General features: G+C 44.4%; 1 protein-coding gene across 5 annotated transcripts in view; it reads left to right on the top strand.

The window, feature by feature from the left end:
* Positions 1-13,555, top strand: part of LOC149359162 (intersectin-1-like) — an 86,188-nt gene that overhangs the window by 23,362 nt on the left and 49,271 nt on the right. For 4 of the 5 annotated variants that reach the window (XM_089571409.1, XM_089571408.1, XM_089571407.1 and 1 more), the window contains exons 17-25: positions 386-536; positions 2,579-2,725; positions 4,582-4,643; positions 6,129-6,193; positions 7,282-7,469; positions 9,148-9,246; positions 10,642-10,683; positions 10,978-11,124; positions 11,558-11,684. In XM_089571409.1, coding sequence (XP_089427535.1) covers positions 386-536; positions 2,579-2,725; positions 4,582-4,643; positions 6,129-6,193; positions 7,282-7,469; positions 9,148-9,246; positions 10,642-10,683; positions 10,978-11,124; positions 11,558-11,684 — 1,028 coding nt within the window. The remainder of the gene's footprint in view (positions 1-385; positions 537-2,578; positions 2,726-4,581; positions 4,644-6,128; positions 6,194-7,281; positions 7,470-9,147; positions 9,247-10,641; positions 10,684-10,977; positions 11,125-11,557; positions 11,685-13,555) is intronic. The other variant, XM_089571410.1, reaches the window with a different exon arrangement.

Here is a 13,555-nt window from a genome sequence, read left to right as displayed (position 1 = left end):
GAACCTGCCATATGCGCTCCACCCCATTCTTATTCTTCTAGTTATTTCCCTCTCATGATCCGGATCTGCGGTCACTACCTGCCCTAAGTAGACATATTCTCTTACTACTTCTAGCACCTCGCTACCAATTGCGAACTGCTGTTCCCTTGCAAGGCTATTGAACATTACTTTGGTTTTCTGCATGTTAATTCTTAGCCCCACCATTCTACTCTGCCTGTCTAGCTGATTGATCATGCTTTGCAGTTCTTGTCCTGAGTGGCTTAGCAAGGCAATGTCATGTCATAATATGACGTGGCTTAGCAAGGCAATGTCATATTATCATGCTCTCTGTGTTTACTGCCCTTGTGGTCTCTCTCCTGAGTTCTTGGCATTCCTGCGCCTGCAGAGGAATTTCCGAGGCCCCGGAGAATGGTCGCGAGCCGGCACTGGACGAGGTGCCTGTGCCCGACGTTCTGCAGCCCTCGGAGAACTCCTGCTTTACCCAGCTGCCTCGGGGTGCCCCCAGTGTGGACACCACCTCTCCTGTGCCCGGCGAAGTGAGCTCAGACTTTATGGATTTGCTTCACATAACGCTGCTACTTCACGTGTGCAATTGGCAGGACCAATTCTGACATTGGCATTCATCTGTATTGTGGTGGCCAGCTAGTCATGTTCACATCATGAATGCATACTGACATGAACACGGATTAGAAAGTTACCTTGTTCTCCACCTTCCATAATGTTCTAATGGCTACGGCATTCATCTACTGAGCCCAAGGTCACGGGATCGAACGCCAGCTGTAGAGGCCACATTCCGATGGAGGCTGAAAGCAAAAGAGCCTGTGTGCTGTGTGGTGACAGTGGGGATTAAAGAGCCTCGGGTGGTTGGCATTAATCTGAAGCCCTCCACTGTATATGCGGGGGTACACGCACGTAGCTTAGGAAGTGTCCATGAAGTCAGGGCTTTGTCTTCGCACGCGTGTACACTGAACTGAAACCAACTGAAGCAAGCGTTTCAGAAACGTTATTCGCTTCAGGTGAGCCTTTTAAGGTTTCGAATTCCACACATTCGAGTCGAATCTAATTTTGAGTGCTTTACTATTGGTACGAATATTCGTAATTAATCTAATTTTGCATAGGCCCAATGCAGGCTTGCAGAATGTGTGGCAAAATCATAAATCGTGCAAGAGGGCCCCCTACAGGAAAGTACTTGAATATATCGGTAATCTGATATATAAAGAGTGCCAGTAGATAAGCCTATCAGTAAACTAGAAGCAAGAATGTGTGCTTCTTGCAGCGATGTGCTGCTTTGGTTAGTTGGTTTGGCTTCACCACACAACGGCGATGTGGCATGAAAAATGTGTACAGTAGACCAAAGGCCACCCCCAAGCACACCGCACATTCGCCTCATTATGCGGTTTTGCAGCACTACTGCTTCCAGCAGGTGTCCAAGGCCACATAGCCAACCCGTCTTTATGAGCGAAAAGTAGGGGTGTGCGAATATCAAATTTTTCGAATACGAATCGAATACGAACACTTGGCTCTGAATATCGAATCGAATATCGAATAATCAAGGACAGACGCATTTAACCACTACAAAACATTGATTTCAGCACCCAAGAACATCACAGTTCAACTGTCAGTGATGAAATGAGCACAAAAGGTGTGTGTGGCTGCACAAAAAGTATCAAAGTCTCGAACATTGTTCTTAGAAGAGTGGATATAGTGGAAATATCAGAGAAGATGGCTAGTACACAGCATTGATCAAGGCTAGCTTGCCATAAGCACAAAAAGCGCGTTCCTGGGATGAACATAAAAGGTTGTCGTGAAGGAAAAACCAGCTGCTCCACATGATCAGGCAGGAGTACTAGTTCCCTTCTAGCTGAAACGACTTCTCCAGCCAAAGAAAATGCCCTCTCAATTGGCACTGAACTGACACGTATTGCGAGGTATTTCGTGCACAGCTCTCTTCGCAGGTATAGCTTCGCAGGTATAGCCACAAAGAAGTTCACCAGCGCAGTCAGCTACTGCATGGCCCAACGTTACGCATTGCTCTGGGCGCCGCCATGTTGTTATGTCTCTGTCGATCGGACTTGCGGACCGAAATGAACGCTGGTGCTCGCAATAGAATATTTGGCTAGATACGAATATTCGCGTCGTGTCGAGTATCCGAAACAACACAAATACCTGGATTTCGAATCGAGTACGAATACTAAAAATATAATATTCGAATTATATTCGAAAATTTCGAATATTCGCACACCCCTAGCGAAAAGTAATCAAACAGAACCGTTGGGAGAAGTGCCTTGTGTAGGGGTGCGGTGCCCCATTTGATATATCGGGTGACTGGTAAACTTGAAGTTTGAGAGACTGCAACACATTCCCATACTGCTACAGAGGATCTTCAAGGGGATAATCTTTGTGTTCAGGATATAGTCAGTAAATCATAATATCCAGGCTCAGTACATCCGGCCTCCACTGTGAATAGGATATGCACTGTATTCAGTTTTCTTAAATTTGCTCATGTGCAAGGCACACTGAACCCAACAGGGTGCTCTCGTGCTGACTCGCGGTGCGCCTTGCTGTGTGCCATTCCCAGGGGCAGGCTGCTCCACAAGGCCTGCAGGCTCAGGCGTTGTTTCCCTGGCGAGCGAAGAAGGAGAACCACCTCACCTTCAACAAGGGGGATGTCATCGCAGTGAAGGAGCAGCAGGACATGTGGTGGTACGGGGAGTTTCAGGGAAAGGCAAGTGTCTTCTTGGAACTCAGTAGTGAAGGGGTGCCTTCAGGCAGACTTCCAGGCTTTCTGAATGTGTGCCTTTCTAGAAACCCTTCCTCCACATAGTTAAATGTTCAACTTGCGCAATATTTTGTCTCTGCAAACTGTTCTTTTATAGCTTATTACTCGCCTAGCATTTCTTAAGTGGAGACATGGGTCTTGAAATTAACATTTTTATTATTAAAGATGGCGTAATGAAATCAAGTGTGTTTATGTGTTTCTTCTGCCTGTTTTCAGAAATATAATTAGTTTCAGTATATCTCAATTAGTTCCCATATTATAGGAAAGTAACTTAAAGGTGCACTGAAGAGGAATCTGAACTTGTCTTTTTGCCGCGGGAACTCGATCTACACGTTCCTAGCATTCTTAGAAACTGCGACTTATTGCCCTGTATGGCCGATTTCCCAAATTAAATCGAATTAACGGCCGGCTCCCGCCCTTTTTTTTTTAATTCTGCCTCGTACGGTGGGCGGAGTCGACCAACGCGTGGAGTGCCTTTCACCCAGTCCCGTGGCGACTTGCCGCTCTGCCATCGGCGGAGTAATACGTAGTAGTCCGTAGTAGCAAATAGTCCGCACGTATTTTTATTTCTGCGGGCTTATTTTGCGGCTATATTATCTGCGAATGAAACTATTTAATCATGGAAACCTAAAAAACAAAATAAAGCGAAAGCAAAGCCTCCACAGAGCTGGCTGAAAGGAACTTCACGCGTTGGTCGACTCCGCCCATCGTACGAGGCAGAATTAAAGAAAAAGGGTGGGAGCCGGACGTTAATTCGATTTAATTGGGGAAATCGGCCAGACAGGGCAATAAGTCACTGTTTCTAAGAATGCTAGGAACGTGTAGATCGAGTTCCCGCGGCAAAAAGACAAGTCCAGAATCCTCTTCAGTGCACCTTTTAGACTAATTAAATTCTTAGGGGGTTGTGAAGACACTTTCTTTCTACATTTTTTGGTTTCGGTTGAAATGGGCCTGTAGCCAAAGACCTGCCATCTAGAGCTATGCTAATTATATTGTGTTGAAGAATATCATCATATAAAAATGTTAACAAAACAGCATAGCTCCACAGTTTAGTTCTTTCTGAATTCAGCGGTATAAGATTAATTGAAGTGGCACCATAACAACGTAATATACTTTCGTAAGGCTAGTCATGTTGGCAAAAAACACGAAGTTCAGAAAACCGCATTTGAAGTGCACGCACCAACCATTCGAAGGTCGTTGTAAAGGTCTTTAAAAAAAAGCGGAATGCGGAGATTCCAAAAATATTTCACAGTAGTGAGTAATACCAGGTAGTGAGGATGAGGCCCTGCTTTTAAACGAAACCAAGATGGTGGCCATCTGGGATGCAATCGTGGGAAGCAACGGGCGCGAAGTCCTGCTTTATTTCGCTCCGAAATCACCATTTCCGTGCTTCGTAGGCGCGAAATATACAGATATACTTTAGGAGTTGGAGGTCGAATTTAGACTTTGAAACTTTTTAGGCAGAAACTTCAGAGTGTATTGGTCCTCAATATGCCATTGTTGCCAAAATTTAGATTTCGCATTTTTTGATCATCTCAAGACCTGCGTCTCCCCATAGTGGCGCGTAATTGAAATGTTTGCTGATTTATTTTTCTATTGTAACAAGCTTGGTTTCAGGTTCATGATTTTCTTGTAATTATTGGCTCCTTTATTGCCTTTTTCTTGGTCCCATGTTGTAAGTTTAATTTCTTTTAGGTTAATGCATTATTACAGTGCTGTGAGTGTTTTTTGTGCATGTAAATAACTGTGTCACTATATTTGGCATTGACTTTCTCAACTGCTCTGTCTCGTGCACCTTTTAGGTGGGGTGGTTTCCGAAGTCTTATGTGAGGCTCATTTCTGGCCCCATGAAGACATTCAACAAGTGAGTACTATGATGTGAATTCAGTCAGCTGTGGCTTTTGGTAGTGTTTAAAGTGGAAGTGAGCAAGCACACAGGCTCCCTTTTTGGGGTAGCATTGGATGTGGAGCACAGTCCTCAGTATCCCTCAACAGACAAGTACATATACAACAGCTGTAACTTATTGGTACTCACATATGGGGCAGAAACATGGAGGCTAACAAAAAAAGTTCAGCTTAAGGGGGGACACTGGTCTTAGACCTATTTTCCTTATTTTTAGTCCAATCCTAGCGAAACTGTACCACTTTGCTCAGTTTTTTTATACTGTTTTCAACAATGAAATTACCTTTCTCATAAATCAGTCAGTTCCCAAGGTAATTAATTTTATTTAGTCATTCATTAGTACCTCGGAGCAGAAAAAACCGCTCAATAAAAAATCATTTTTAATCCATGACTACATAGTATGGTGACTAAAGAGTGCAATAATCAAAACCATTTTTCCATTTTACCCTCATTAGTAATTTTACAGCACTTGGAATATCAATGTTCAAGGTGTGAATGTAGTGCATCGGTAAACGTTGCGAAGTCATAAATTTTTGAAGTGCGATTGAAAGAATCTGCTTCGATTATTGCACACACTGTGCCTTGAGCTTCCCTTAGCAAAGAATGTGACATCGCTACCTGTCCTAGATGTCAAGATATCAACATACTGAGACAGCCAGATGTCTAAAATTTTCATCCCATTAAATTATCTGCTCCTGCATAAATTCAGCCCACACAATGATCTGAATTTCATATTATGGCCAGTGTTGATTTCTTGGAGGAAAAAATTGGTACAGTTGGAAAATAACAGCTGTAGATTTCACAAATGTCATTTTTTTTTAAATCAATTTTTTGGTCATATTTTGGTCTCAAAGACCAGCGTCTCCCCTTAAGGACAGCGCTGAGAGCTATGGAAAGAAAAATTATAGGTGTAACGTGAAGAGACCGGAAGCGGGCGGAGTGGGTGAGGGAACAAACGTGAGTTAATGACATCCTAGTTGAAATCAGGAGAAAGGAGTGGGTTTGGCCAGGGCATGTAATGCGAAGGCAAGATAACCGCTGGTCCTTAAGGGTGACTGAGTGGATTCCAAGAGAAGGCAAGCGTAGCAGGGGGCGGCAGAAAGTTAGGGAGGCAGATGAGATTAAGTTTTCGGGGATGCGGTGGCCGCAGCTGGCATAGGAAGAGGTCAATTGGAGAGACATGAGAGAGGCCTTTGCCCTGCAGTGGGCATATTTTTGGGGAAACCGCACAAGATTCCGAAACTTTTTCGTTGTGGGTGAAATAATTGCAGTGCTTTATATGCTTTGCTTTTAGGGAATTGGCAATACTTCATTGTGGCGGAAATTTTGTTGTAGTGGCGTTCATTATAGCAGAGTTAAGCTGCAACTCTTACCACGTTACAAACTAAACAAAAATATTCTTACACTCCTTCTGCTGAGCCATGTTGAACTTTTTTTTTATTTCAGCAACCAGGTCGCTGATTCGCAAGAATATGGTGACGTGCCTCCTGAACCTCCGTCAGACTTCCCAGGTATGGTTTTGAATTTTCTTTGCGCACATTGTGTACAGGCTGTCACATAAAGCAGCATATACAGTTTTCTTGCCTTTTGTGCACTCGCTCGTGTTCTGTGCACACATTTTCTCAGATTAAGTTGCCTTTCAGGTAAGTAAAGGAACAACATGTCCCAGCTAGAGTGCCCACATTTCAGTGGAGGTGAAATGCGCAAAGGCGCTCGTGTGCTATGCGACGGCAGTACACATTCAAGAACCCCAGGTGGTTGAAATGAACCTGAAGCTCTCCACCCTTTCACCTGCCCCTTCACCCTCACTGCTTGGTTCAGGTGTCCAGCGAGAGTGAGACAGTTATTGGTCGGCACTAGTTATTATTAATATGGAATTTGATTTGCAGCATTTGTTGACAGTAAAGTCCAAAAAACCAAAACTAACTGCGCACTTGAGGAGCATCTCACAAGAATTCCCAATTTTGCTGTGGGTGCTGTGATTGCTACGTGCAGCTGTTTGTTAGTTGCCTGTTGTGTTTGGAAGCAGTACTTTCAGTACTTTGTTTAGTTCTTTAAAATGCATTAATGAGTGGAGCTGTTGCATGTGTTTTCAAATATTGCAGCACGCCTTCAGTGTTGATACATTTGACACATGGCCGCCGTGGTGGCTCAGTGGTTATGGTGCTCGGCTGCTGACCCGAAAGACGCGGGTTCGATCCCGGCCGCAGCGGTTGAATTTCTTTGGAGGAGAAATTCTAGAGGCCCTTGTACTGTGCGATGTCAGTGCACGTTAAAGAACCCCAGGTGGTTGAAATTTCCGGAGCCCTCCACTACGACGTCTTTCATAGCCTTAGTCGCTTTGGGACGTTAAACCCCATAAACCAAACCAAACATTTGACACATGATCATGCGGTTTTTCATCACACATAAAGTTAGACAGGTTGCTACAACGTCAGTACACTTTTATTTTCCCCCATGCTGCTGCTTGAAGGCAATTTGTTGAATTCAGAAATGATCTGTGGATTCTTAAAGAACAGGTGGCTCCTATATGTGTTGCTGTACGATAAGCCGCTCATTTGTCACAGTTCAGCATGGCCTGGTTGCTTTTCCTCTGCAGTGGCAGCTGAGGAGAAGTACATTGCCCTGTACGCCTACCAGTCTCAGGAGCCCGGTGACCTGAGCTTCAACGCGGGCGATGTGATCAGCGTGAGCAAGAAGGAAGGGGAGTGGTGGACAGGAACACTGGCCAGCCAGACGGGAATCTTCCCCAGCAACTACGTCCGCCCTTATGAGCCGGAGGTGAAGGTGAGATAACTTGGGTCCAGGGCATTGCTGAGTGATGGTAGCTGCCTGGGGTACTGCATTTGTAATTGGGAATTGCAATGGTTGTTAACTGGCGCAAACTAGCTAAACGTATTCGCTTGAGGAAGTAATGTGCTGTGTATGACACAAATCGGAGGACGGTGGACTCCATGCAATGAGTGAGGTCGCCTTTCTCTTGTTTTAAATTACTTTTACACATTACCTGATGTTGCTTTTGTTTTATTGTGTAGTATTGTTCAAAACATTATTGAGGAAGTGAGTTGCACCTCAAAGATTAGAAAGTGAAAGTGGCTGTTTCATTCTGTGTCAGTGAGAGAGACCTCTCCTCTTTTTGTTGTCAAGTGTGTGGAGCAGATGTTGCACTAGTTGTGACAGATCAAATAGTATTTCTTTAGACTAGATAGACTTCCCTGCAAACAGTATTATGCAGGTTTGTAGCCAAAGGCATTGGTTCATATTTTTGTTTGGAAAAAATTGATACCTGCATTACATAGTGACTGTGAACTGATGACATTCTGGTAAACTTTTATCACATTTCCGGATCTCCAATGCATCAAAGGGGGCCAGAAATTTCATGCAGCCAATGCTTTGCCAGCATATGATAATTTGATTTGATGTACCTGCACAGGGAGAAGGGTTTTTAACTTCGTTACGCTTGCCAGAAATTGCGCAGTGTTTCTTTTGTACTGCATATTATAAACTAACTGTCAATTTTCCTTCAAGGGTAGATTTATACTCAGTCAGTGGACAAGAGCATGCATCTGCCATCTACAGGGTCTTGAATATTTGGGGGCCGGGTTTTAAAAAATTCCTCTGCAAAATCTACTACCCCATTCGAGCTGAAATAACGTTCACAAATTAGCAAAATGTGGTCTACGTTATCTGATAAGTAATTCTACATAGGTACTTGCCTAGATTCTTCGGAATGGACGGAAAACTGCTCTCGGCGGCGTGCACAATTTTCGCAGAAGCGAGCCGAGAAGCTGCGTTGACATCGTGCGCCATCTGTCGATCTGCACCTTCGAAGCAAGCGCGCCAATGGCCTTGCCGGAGATGGCGGTTGCCTCGCCACTCGACAGATGGCGCACCATGTCTACGCAGCTTCTCGACTCGCTTCTGCGAAAATTGTGCACGCCGCCGAGAGCAGTTTTCCGTCTATTCCGAAAAATCTAGGCAAGTACCTATGTAGAATCACTTATCAGATAACGTAGACCACATTTTGCTACTTTGTGAACGTTATTTCAGCTCGAATGGGGTAGTAGATTTTGCACAGGAATTTTTTAAAACCCAGCCCCCAAATATTCAAGACCCTGTATAACAGCATGGGTGGTGTCGTTCATCTTAACTTTTGGAGGGCGTTTGAGGCTTAGATCCTCGTGTCAGACTCTAGAAAACATTATGTAAACAGTTGTAATGGTCACTGAAGATAAAGTGAAAGATAAAGTGAAGGTTCTCTTTTTCATCACACTACGTTCCGAGCCCAGGGCCACTGTGGCAGTTGTTAGATAGCGCCAGCCATGTTACCAGATGTGGTAGTGCTCGTTATGTGTGTGCTTCTGCAGTCTGCACTCGGGTGTTTTGTGAGTTATACTGGGGCGTTGCCCCAAGGTGCTTTTGCCACTTGGCACGGGCCACAGTGTTGCTGTCCTTTCCCTTGAAGGAGGAGGAGGAGAAAGCAGCGTCGGCTGCTGAGGAAATTCCTCCGAGCGCGACTTCCGCGCTGCCGACCAACGAAGAATTGGGCCTCACTGGAGTGGAGGTAGATCTCTTGGTTTTCTGAGCCCTGGCTTCTTCTTGATCAGCCGCCACTCACACCCCCCGCTGCTGATGCTTCATTGCACGCAACTCGACTTGCAGGAAGAGCACTTCCGTGCTGTGTCTGGAGATGGGAAAAACGCTGCGAATTCTTTTCAAAAGCTTTTAAGACACCCTCATGGCAGCCTTGTGGCACACTTGTTTCCTGCTTCTCTTTTGTTCATGTGCCTCTTTGAGTACTGTTTGTGTGTGACCAAGCTTTTTAGCAGTTGGTTTAACTACTTATGATTATGGTGTGCTAGTAGCCTCTGTTTTCCAAACTTCTTTTTTGCATGTCGTTAACCTGTGTACTGGGACATGTTCGCATTAATGCTTCTTTTGTCCACTCTGTACTCACCATTGTTTATTTATACTTATGGCCTTATAGTCTTGCTAGTCACTTTATTTTGTTGTAATGAAGTTCATTCGAACTTTGGAGTGCTGGTGCCAGCCTTGTGTGGCATTTTTACCCTTTTCTGGAATGGCCATTTTTTCTGGCCTTCTTTCTTTATACTCTCTTGGATTCCTTTTTGTGACCAGTGTTTAAACTGCTCACTGGTTTATGTAAGATTTGCAGCCATGTTTTGTTATCGGAGAGTTGTCTGAAATGAAATGATAGAGGACCATTATATTTTGTTTTAATTAAAAGTGTTATTAAATGTTTCCCTTTTTGTTTGTTACTTCTGCTAATAAATTGCTTAAAAGCAAGGTATCCCGTGAGTTCATGTTTCTTGAGCAGCAAGTTGCCACAGGGTGGCACTGTAGTCACCGTGCATGACAAATTGCCTGTGTTTGTTCTGTTTGCCTTATTACCGAAGCCATATTATTGTTGCTGTTACTTCAGCTGCCCCCAACCCCCGATCCTTTTTTTCTTGTCGCACCCAGTGACTCAGTGGAATTATTACGCTTGAAATGAAGAGGTTGCCACATTCGCTCTATGTATTTGCCTTTCACGAAATGTGGCCTTCTACCCTGGGATCAGTGGCATTTAACTTTGTGCTAAAATGGTTAAATTTGTGTTCGCTGAGTACTTTTCATTCGACAGCATTTTTATTCAACTGCTTGAATAAATGTCATTTAACTGTTCGAAAAACACTGCCACAGGCTGTTTTGACGCCTGTACTGTTTGCTGCCCTGAGGCTAACTTGCATCGGTGGATATAGATCTGGCCTGTTGACAGTGGACAGCACGATTCTTTGTTCAATTACTCTTTGCGAATGTTGAGGGCATAGTGCTTACACTTGTTTAGCTTGTCTCACCTTGCCTTGTCATAAGCACATCCACTTGGCTGTGTCCACGCTCCTAAATGCAAGCATTTGTCGTTGCGCTGAGAGCTTTCAATTTTTTTGTAATGTTGCAGCCGGCAAGACCGGAGACGCCACAGAGTGATGGGAAGATAAAGGTAAATACCTATCAAATTTTTTTTACACTGCTTGAAAGACATGCCTTGGTCATCTGCTGCTGTTCTTTCTTCACTTACCTGACAAGAATGAGCTGCTGATGCGTGTTTAAGCATGACCATATTTTATTTCTGCTCTTAGGTACATTGCACCTTTGACACTTTGCTGGAAAAAGAAACCTTTTGTCTGTCGTGACTGAGTCTTTTTCGTGCTGCTTATGTGGTTTTATGGTGGTTACTGACCAACTAGCCCATGTCAAGGCTCTCACCCTGTGCTGCCTTTCTGCTGCCCCACAGAACTCCAAGCTAACAAAGAAGCCAGAGATTGTGTCGGTCATAGCTCCCTACAAGGCAACTGGGCCTGAGCAGCTGACTTTGGAGAAAGGGCAGCTCATTCAAGTGCGGAAGAAGACTGACAGTGGCTGGTGGGAAGGAGAGCTTCAGGTGGGCACTGCACTTGCATGAAGTGTGTTGCTCCTTTTTAATCACGAAGTGCTCAAAAAGGGCACCTTCCAAATGCTCATGGGTATGTACGTAGCGAGACCAAAGCAAGCTTTGAAGCGGAACTGGAAACTCTGTGCACATCTATTCAAATATGTTGTCCATAACTGTCGACTTGAATAATAAAAAAGAAAGCAGTACTGTTTGCATTTATTCTCTGCATTCATGAAGGTGACAGTCCTCGTCAACCAAAGTGCTTTGTTGTACTGTAGCAAGTGGGCAATGTTTATTAACAATGTCTGTTCGTACTTGTTCCACCACAGTTTGGCATCTGTGAGAATTATGTCCAGCATTGATCCATTGTGTTCAGTAATGGTGGCTCAGGGCAAAGTCAAAAGCAGCGTCACGTGTTTCCTTCTGCTCTGCCTGTGTGTAGGTCAAAGGGAAGAAACGACAGACTGGCTGGTTCCCTGCTACTTACGTGAAAGTCCTAGGAGGAAGTGGGGCAAGCAGTAGCCGGAACTCACCTGTTCCAACTGCGTTCAGCTCCAGCTCTCGTGGAGGTCAGTTGTGGTGGCAGTTTGTTTGTAGTAAAGAGGAACTTCTGGTGGCATTACTTGGTGCTTATTCAAATAGCAAATTGTGTTCAAAGAAAGCATGTGTCAGCCACATCCTCTCCATTCTGTCTGCCACATCTTTTTAGCTGTGATGTTTTTCTTTATGGTTCACTTGTATGCGATCTGTTTCTGGGAGGGTTTCATCAAGGAGATTTTGCACAAAATGGAATTTCAGCAGCAGGCCAAGTTTAAGGTGTGTACGCATTTCATTCACTGCTGGCATACTACATACCACTCCCTTGGTCTGGACCTGTTGCAGTGAAAGCTCATTAATTAGAATTCCACGGGGACGCTGACGCAGTCTGAATTGTCCGAAGTTCGAAATAACGAAAGTGCACTAAATATGTAATACACTGCAATCAGGAAGCAGTTGGGTGGTGAGGTTATCCTCTTTTATTGTGCTAATACAGTCAAGCCCACTTATAACAATATTCAAGTGCCATAGAAATACCATTGTTATAACCAATAATTGTTATAACAGGACTATGCCGAAAAAAAGAAAAGATGACAAACTTCAGAGCATTTATTGATAGTAAATACCTGGAGGGGTTTGATTGTTCTAATGCCTGTAAAAGCTCGTTAATTCGAAGTTCAGGGGAACGGAAAAATGTTCACCAATGACCAAAGCACCGCCATCACTGCACTGGCGGGAGCTTCGCACACCTCCATGTCACAGGAATCAAGCCGGCTTTCCGGAAGTGATTCTTTCGGGAAATTCAAGAAGCATGCAGAACTAAGGGTGTGGTGGCAGCTGACAAGAGAAAAACCGCATTGGCTGCATGCACGCGCACTGCATCGACTGACTGGGAGTATGCATGGCATGTGTAGCCAATGCAGCAATGCAGCAGCTCGCCTGACGCGATGACGCCTGCCCCTGGGACACGTGAAATTTGTGAAGCGGGGGACCATGGGGAAGGTAGCGAAGAACAGCGGAAGATGGGACAACGTACGTGCTGCCAGTGCCAGCCGTAGCTCAAAGTGTAAAAACAAAGAAAAATGCGTCTGCGCATTTTTTTCTGCGAGCGGCACACCCCTCAGAAACATTAATAATGGACTGCTCCGCCAAGGCTCCCTACCATGCTCCCTACTTTCTTCTCTGCATGGGCCTTTTGCTCAGGGAACGCATCCGTCGTTTTTCCTGTCTGTGTCATTGCAACACGCAAGCAGCCTCGGTGCGCCTGGTGGCAGCGTTTCCGAATGCGTGGTCACTGATTCTTTTGCTTTCATGGCGTCGCTGCGCCGGCTCAGTCCATTGGTCGGCCCCACACGCGTGCACTTTTGTGGTATAAGCATGGTTTTGCTCGTGTGGTTGTAGCATTTCCTTGTTTTTTTTCTGTAATGATTGACTTCCAGTTAGCAAATTTAATTGTTATAACCAATAATGTGCCTTCACTGCATTGCTATAAGCAGTTTATTTTACCATAGAACTCATGGTAAAGCTGATGGTGCCACGACTGACCATTGTTATATCCAATATATTGTTATAACCAGTATTGTTATAAGTGGGCCTGACTGTATATTCAGTGTTCACCTTTTGCTCTTTTTAAGGGTAAGAAACTCTATGGCTGCGAAGCGAAGCGGGCTAGGCCTAGCAACACTGAATGAGCGACGTGCTGCCAGCATATATATATATATATATATATATATATATATATATACATACATGCATACACACACAGACCAGGCGTATGAGTGAAAAACTTTAAGCAAAATTCCATAATAGGATGCTCGGGGAAATATTTTTTCCTTTTGGCTGTGGAAAAGAGTCCGATACATGGTAATTAGTAAGATACATACATTAAACTGAGTTTAATGTC

Source organism: Amblyomma mixtum, chromosome 2 (genome assembly GCF_055824585.1).
Source record: "Amblyomma mixtum isolate Tamu chromosome 2, ASM5582458v1, whole genome shotgun sequence".
In the NCBI taxonomy this organism is placed as follows: domain Eukaryota; kingdom Metazoa; phylum Arthropoda; class Arachnida; order Ixodida; family Ixodidae; genus Amblyomma; species Amblyomma mixtum.
The sequence above is the reverse complement of the archived record's forward strand: the minus strand, read 5'-3'. Positions and strand labels throughout refer to the sequence as shown.